The sequence below is a fragment of the Antennarius striatus genome, chromosome 21 (genome assembly GCF_040054535.1).
Source record: "Antennarius striatus isolate MH-2024 chromosome 21, ASM4005453v1, whole genome shotgun sequence".
Classification (NCBI taxonomy): Eukaryota; Metazoa; Chordata; class Actinopteri; order Lophiiformes; family Antennariidae; genus Antennarius; species Antennarius striatus.
The window spans coordinates 17,379,362-17,386,814 of record NC_090796.1 but is presented as its reverse complement, the minus strand read 5'-3'; the positions used below and the strand labels follow the sequence as shown (position 1 = coordinate 17,386,814).

Sequence of the window (7,453 nt, the reverse complement as noted above, 5' to 3'; positions counted from 1 at the left end):
ACCTGTCACATCCACTCGGCCCGTCTGGCGGCTGACACGGCGCGCCCTGCTGCCACGAGGTGAATTTTCGTGTCATGTCGAAGGAATTTCTTTTTCAATTTTTTTGACAATATAATGCCGCAGTTATCAAGCGTTTCCTTTTTTTTTTTGAGTCATATGTCAGCGGCTCGTGCACCTGAGATCGGGTCGCATTTGGAATAGTTTCCAGTTGTTTCTCGTATTCGTCTCTGAGAAGACAATAATGAGACTTACCTTCATGCAGCGAGGGTCATTTTTCCAATGCGTGTCTGTAAAACTCCAAGGTGTCTGCAAAATAAAAGATTTCACACGTTTACTTTCACATCACCGAGAACAAATAGAATTTAAACTAACCGCCAGAGTCCAAAATGGAGGGATTGATCTTTATCAACCATAGAACAAGACCTCATGCGTTTAACCAGCCTTATAAAGCATTTCATCCACTGAACCTCCACTGAGGACGTTGTGTTTTCACCAATTGGTGTGTCTCTTTGGTTTTTGTTGATGTCACCATCGGGTTTACACAAAAACCACCTGATCGACTTTAATGTAGGGAGTCTGTTTTGTGCCAGGAGATACCGTTCACGTTTGGATCCGAACAGAAGGACGGGTTTAAGACCTTTTCTACTTATTAGAAAATTTTGAACCTGAGCTACAAAAGCAGAAACTCACATTTTGGAGTGGCTCCAGATAAATGATGATTAAATTAAAAATGTGACTTTTTTTTAAGTCAAGGGGAAGAGGAAGCATTTGATTTTGAACAGAGATCTTAGTTCTCTATCGTCCTTCTCCTCAAACGACGAACGCTGAAGGTCTCCAAATAATGCTGAGTTCAGTCTCTCATTCCGCTCTTTGAAAACATTCATAGAAAGCTAAAATAAAACTTTTTCCTTTCAGGACATAAAAACAGTTGAGTTTCCTGAGTTTGAATGACAAGGACAAGCAACCAGACAATGGAATAACCAAGCCCAAAAAAACTACATACAATAAAAATTAAATATATTTCTTTTAATATTTTTCTGGAAATGTGTCAATTGTGATTTATTTCATTCATAAATATGGATATTGGCGATAAACTGGTTTTGAATTGGAGTGTATAAAAAAAACTAGCATTTTCTTAAAACTGATTGAATAATTCATGAAAAAATAAGACCGCCGAGCAACTTTTGAGGAAACAAAAAAAAAGTCTATTCATGGAAATATTAATAATTAAAACTACAGTAAAGTCCAGTTTTTTTTCTGCACTGTCCCTGACTGCAGGCTTTTCCAGCCCTGCTCGTGTTTCCGTGGAGTCCGGGTGATTCATAAACGTGTCCTTGTGTGAAATAATAGCAGGAGATATCAAGCTTTCTGTTTAAAAGTAATGAATTACCGGCGACGGGAAAATGTGCAGCCATTTAAGGCAAAAAGCAGAGAGTTTGGTGTCTGCAGCAGCTCGCCATCCATCACGTCCACAATAAAGGAGTTTTTGCCTGACGGTCGAAATTTATGGTCGCCCTTCTCTGCCCTAATAACTCACCGCGCCGCGTCACAGCCTGACAGCCGTTGCCGAAAACAGCCCCCCTGTTATCAATCAAAAAACACTTGCATATGTTTAACTTTCGCCTGATCAGCAAGACATTTATAGGCTATTGAGTAATAAGATAAGTGGCTCTATTTCGATTGGAATAATGATTAATGGCAGCAGCAAGGACGGATTTCTGGCACGACGGGAAAGGCAGAGAAATACTTTTGAATTTCCAAAACAAGAAAAAAATGTATAAAGATGACACCTTAATAAATAGAAGCCCTCAGCGGGATGAAGGATCTGTTATCTCCAATCAAATTACAGCTTTACAAGGCCAACGTGACGGAGCAGTGAGGGAGACGCGCCTCTCCTCTGCACCTCTCATTGATTCACCTTACAATAGTTGGCTCTGACTGGGAAGAGGCAAAAGAAAAAATCCTGCTCGACAGCTGACAGATCGCTGAAGGACAGGGAGCTGACAGGTGACGGGCGGCGTGATTGAGAGACACAAAATGTGAAACATGCCGATGGATTTCGAAAAAGCCTTCAAGGCTTTGGAGTTACTCATTAAGGAGACGGTGTTGTGTTCTGGTCTCCTTTGCACTCAACTGTCAATCAGACGAGACTCAAACGATGTCTCCTGATTGTAATATTCAAAGAAAATGAGTCTAAGTTAGAAACGGGGGCGTGGACGCGTCACCCCGGGGGTGGCACGGCTGGACAAATAACCTGTGATGCTTTCTGAATTGAATATAGATTCAAATCCATTGTGTGTGGGGTTTTTTTTTGTGTGTGCTTTGGTCGTTTTTTACTCTCTTATTGTTGTCTTAAAAACCACACAGGACGCAGGGGCGGCGCATGCGTCCGAGCGCCATTTACGCAAAGACGCATATAAAAGTCAAAGTGAAAGCTTTCCGGTGTGATATACACACCCATGTGAGGAGGACGCGTCACGTTCGCCCTCAGATCACCACGGGATCTCATTCTGATAGGGAGGCGGCTGTGATCTGCGGACTAATTCAGAGGAGGCGGAGGCGGAGTGATCTCTCCTGCCCACACTAACCGACTGCGCTCTCGGACCTGCAGCCACACTGTCTGAGCGGCGCCGGGGATGAAACGCGTGGACTCTGCCCACACTCAGCGCGTCTCTTTTCGGGATTTGTTGCTTTTCTCTCTGGCTTCAACCGTCTGAGCGGGGGCTCTCTCTACCCTACACATGTATTTCTTTACAATTTCCACGAGAATTGGGTCATGAGCACATCGCCCACGGTCTCTGTCCTGAGAAATAGCACCAATCCAGCGTGGGAGAGCGGCTCATCTGGGGAGAAGGGCGCAGCGAAGATCGACCAGCCATCCGTCCACAACCCCGTCTCTCCCGCAGACCCTTCTCGCCAAGCCAGTCGTCTTCCCATCAAGGTTTTGAAAATGCTCACGGCTCGGGCAGGACACCTTTTACACCCGGAGTACCTCCAGCCTTTACCGTCCACCCCTGTCAGCCCCATCGAGGTGAGTACCCCCCCGCGGTGTCCGTGAAAACGGTTGCGCACCGATGCCCTCGTGTCCCCGGACACCAAGGTGTCCAACCCGCAGGTCGGGATGGATGTCGTGGACAAATTTAGGTCAAAAACAAGGCGAACCTGATTTTGTTCCCTTGTGTACTTGACCGCTTCAGCAACCTCTAATTTCAGCAGTTTCCAGTTGCTTCTCGTCATTTTGGGGATAATTATGAGTTCGTCTCCTGAGAAATTATACAATGGGAGACGCATTTTAAAATTAACGACATTGTTCTCGTAGATTCACGTTAATGTAACGTTTCATCACGTATCAGCCCCTTTCTACGTCCATCTCTAAGGCGAGTTGTTTTGAGATAACTTTATGCGCAATGCGTAAACTGCGCGGAGATGAAACTCGACGTGTTGTTGGTGTTTTGCTGGAAATTTCATTAACTCTTGTTTTGTTTTGCTCATTCGCAGCTGGATGCCAAGAAAAGTCCCCTGGCTCTCTTGGCCCAGACCTGCTCCCAGATCGGCAAACCGGACCCGCCGTCTTCCTCCAAACTGTCCTCCGTGACCTCCAATGGATCTAGTGACAAGGAGACCAAATCCGGTCCGCTAAAAATGAGCGACATCGGAGCCGATGACAAGTCCAGCTTCAAACCTTACTCCAAATCGTCGGAGAAGAAGGACTCGAGCAGCAGCAGCCTCTGTGGAGATAAAAACAGTTTCCGAGTGCCTAGCGCCACCTGCCAGCCGTTCACCCCCAGGACAGGCAGCCCCAGCTCCTGCACCTCCGTCTCTCCACTGCCGGCTGACGGCAAAGCGGGGGACAAGGAGGACAAGAAGGAGTCTGATAGCAATAAAACCAGCGCGCAGGAGAGCAACGGCAGCCATAGGATAAGTGGAATAACGTCCGATGGTGGCCAACACCAGGAGAACACCTCTGGATCCAAAACCGCCACATCAGACTCGCCATCCGTGACCTCCTCCTCCTCGTCCGTCCTCGGATCTGGACTGGTGGCCCCGGTTTCCCCCTATAAACCGGGCCACACGGTTTTCCCCTTGCCACCTGCTGGCATTTCCTATCCTGGGAGTTTAGCGGGGGCCTACGCGGGTTACGCACAGCCGTTCCTGCCTCCTGGAATGACCCTTGACCCCACCAAATCCAGCAGCCAGCTGCTCAGCGCGCAGTTCGCCGCCGCCAGCTCTCTGGGATGCAGTAAAGCGGGAACCAGCCCCATCGCCGGTGCGTCCCCGCCGTCCCTCATGTCGGCCAGCCTGTGCCGGGACCCGTACTGCCTGAGCTACCACTGCACCAGCCACCTGTCCGCGTCCGGCGCCGCGAACTGCGCGCATGACTCTGCGGCGGCCGCTGCGCTCAAATCCGGATACCCGCTCATGTACCCGACGCACCCGCTGCACGGCGTGCACTCCTCGACCCCGGCGTTCAGCGGACACCCGCTGTACCCCTACGGGTTCGTGCTGCCCAACGACCCCCTCCCGCATGTGTGTAACTGGGTGTCGGCGAACGGACCGTGCGATAAGCGCTTTTCCTCCTCGGAGGAGCTCCTCAGCCACTTGCGGACTCACACGGCTTTCGCCGGCACGGAGAAGCTGATGTCCGGGTACCCGGGCTCCTCTTCTCTCGCCAACGCCGCCGCCGCCGCCGCCGCCATGGCTTGTCACATGCATATCCCCCCCAACGGGAGCCCGGGCAGCCCCGGCACGCTGGCCCTCCGGGGCCCACATCACCCCCTCGGACTGAGCAGCCGATATCACCCCTATTCAAAGAGCCCGCTGCCCACCCCTGGGGCGCCGGTGCCCGTACCGGCGGCCACGGGGGCCTATTACTCCCCCTACGCGTTGTATGGACAGAGACTGACAACAGCCACGGCCTTAGGATACCAGTAAAGAATTATACATTTATAACGGAGATTTAGGCCCAATGAGTTTTATATTGTACCTCATGCAGGGACTGGATCCGTGTGGGGATCAGTGTATTTATTTGCGATAGCTTCAAGCGTGACTAAAATAATAAAAAAAATAATATAACTTTGAAAAGACTCGATGTGCATTATTTTACAGAGCGGATCTATTTTCATGCCGGTTTAAACGGGACCTCTGAGTGGGCCTGGTGTGGATTTTATTCCCAGTGAAATGTTTCTGATCAGGCGGATGAGAGGACCGCTGATCAGAGTGATCAGAATGACTGACGTGGAAAAGTCATTGATTTCTTTTGAGGGGAGCGACAGGATTCGTGACGTGCTGGTGGGGTTTTTTTCAGTTTTGCAAATTTATTTATTTTTATGAATTAATCATAAAATCTGATATGACAACAGAAAAGGAATTCTTACATTTTAATTATTTTATTTTTTTTGTTAATTTGTCTGCAAAGATTGTGAAAGATTTTTAAAGAAATTATATGATTTATTTAGCTGATCATTTTGGTTTTGAGGCTTCAGAAAAAAATTTTTTTGAGACACTGAGTTTTGCAAAAGTCTTACAAACGTAGGACTGGTATTTCACTGCTCATTCTTTGTTTATTTTTAATCTTTAAATGAAATAGCTCAGAAATCTTTGCATGCATTGATTTTCTGCTTTACTAATCTGTGGCGACCAGAGGCTAATGCTACATACAGGCCCTGGTACTGCAGCTCCAGTGCAGTGAGGCGGTTTTCATGCATTATCTCACCAGAACATGTTGAATCTTCTCATCCCAGGTCATGGATTACTGCTTGATTAAGGAAGACAAACGAGCTAGTGATATCAGAGGAGCTCACTGAACAGAGATTTACGGTGACACCAGATGTGGGACGTTTCCACAGCTTTTGTGATCGCAGTAATGAAGTCGGAGAGCATGAAATACAGCGAGGCCTAACTATTAAATCAACCCCTTAAAACGAGTCAGCTATGGTGTCGTTATCCATCCTCACTAAATCAGGCTCTGCTCCAGCAATGAAATCTCCATCATTAACGGTCAGACGCCACATTCATCTGATTCAGCCATCCTTCATGCAGATGAGGCCTAAACGCAGCCTGCTGATGGACGCTGATGGAGCATCCAACAAACCGTTCAGCATCACAACCAGTCAGCCATGGAGCCGGGCTGGATCACACGTCACGCGTCTTCATTCACAAACATTCATGTAAACAAACAGAATTCAAGGATTCAGGCTCTCACACGTGAAATTTACATTTGCTGGATTATTTGGCAGTTAGGGAACACATGGTTTAAATTACTTGAAAGTCAACAAATTCTTGGATTATTTACCTTTTTAGAAAAAAAAAATTTCATCAACTGAATGTGTCTATTTGATGGATTTTATATTTATTTATTTGTATTGTATAAAAAGTCACAGGAACACAGACCAAGGATTTATATTTTTAAGAAAAATTAGTAAGGAAATATTAAAGGTTCTCAGATAAAAAAAACTTCTAATAACTATAAATCCTTAAATATTTAAATGATAATTCTAAGAAGAATTAACGGTTAATAAACGATGTAATAAAATTTAATGGGATGCGAACAAACAACTGCATTCAACTTGAAGGTTCAGAATCGTCCTTAAATACGTTTATATATATATATACATATATATACATATATATATAACAGTTTTATAAAGAACTGTAAATGAGCTGCTTTATAATATATAATGATATATAATACACAATGTAATTTAATATGACGCTATGACGCTTCAACAACAATACTGTAGATCGTAGGGAAGAAACTTCATATAAACAAAAATTTTTTTTCCATCAGATTAAATTAAATGTTAAAAAATATTCACTTCAGGACTTTTTACAGTGGGTTCAAGACTTTTCCAGCAGGAATGCAGTGAATGATAATTAGAAATAAAAATAGAGATGCTTCTTCAGTCAGGAAGAACATTATAATATTAGAGATTCGTATTTGAATCAAGCAGCATAAAACTTTCATCCTCATGTAATTTCCTGACGTTGCACATTGTACGACGTGACTGAGATGTTGATGCTCCAATGATAAACTGTGTTTACAATATTAATCTGAATTTGAGCAGGAGAAATTAGTTCTTTGCCAGACAGTTATTCTCAGCAGCTATACTGCACATGGTAGACATTGTTCCGAGCCTCGTTGAAATTCACTTCAAACAATCACAAGTCGAGAAACGGGCTCAGTCTCTCAACAGGAAATCTACTGCAAATCATATTTTAAGCTTTGAAAGAATAGGCAAGTATTTTTTATTTTTTCAACAAACTGTCTTCTGAAGCAGAGCGAGAGTCTGAACCTTCATCTTTAGAACTCATATGTTTAAAGTGAAGGGCAGACGCTCCATCATACAGATAAAAGTCATTGTTAGCTCTGTTTATTGCATTAGCATCTCGGCGACCATCGTAAAGCCTGCGTCCGTCTTTGAAGTGGTAACAGCGGAGCTCCTTTTCTCGTATT

General features: G+C 45.2%; 1 protein-coding gene across 1 annotated transcript; it reads left to right on the top strand.

Moving 5' to 3' along the window:
* Positions 1-2,481: 2,481 nt before the first annotated feature.
* LOC137588371 (zinc finger protein 503-like) lies at positions 2,482-5,082 on the top strand. Its single transcript, XM_068305425.1, has 2 exons — positions 2,482-3,031; positions 3,499-5,082. The coding sequence occupies exons 1-2, from the start codon at positions 2,777-2,779 to the stop codon at positions 4,930-4,932; spliced, it is 1,689 nt and encodes a 562-aa protein (XP_068161526.1). The 5' UTR covers positions 2,482-2,776; the 3' UTR covers positions 4,933-5,082.
* The last annotated feature ends 2,371 nt before the right edge of the window (positions 5,083-7,453 follow it).

Excerpts from the sequence above, each read along its gene's own strand:
- LOC137588371 (XM_068305425.1), top strand. The coding sequence starts at position 2,777 with ATGAGCACATCGCCCACGGTCTCTGTCCTGAGAAATAGCACCAATCCA. Across the intron at positions 3,032-3,498 it reads CCCCTGTCAGCCCCATCGAG|CTGGATGCCAAGAAAAGTCC; the intron begins GTGAGTACCCCC and ends GCTCATTCGCAG.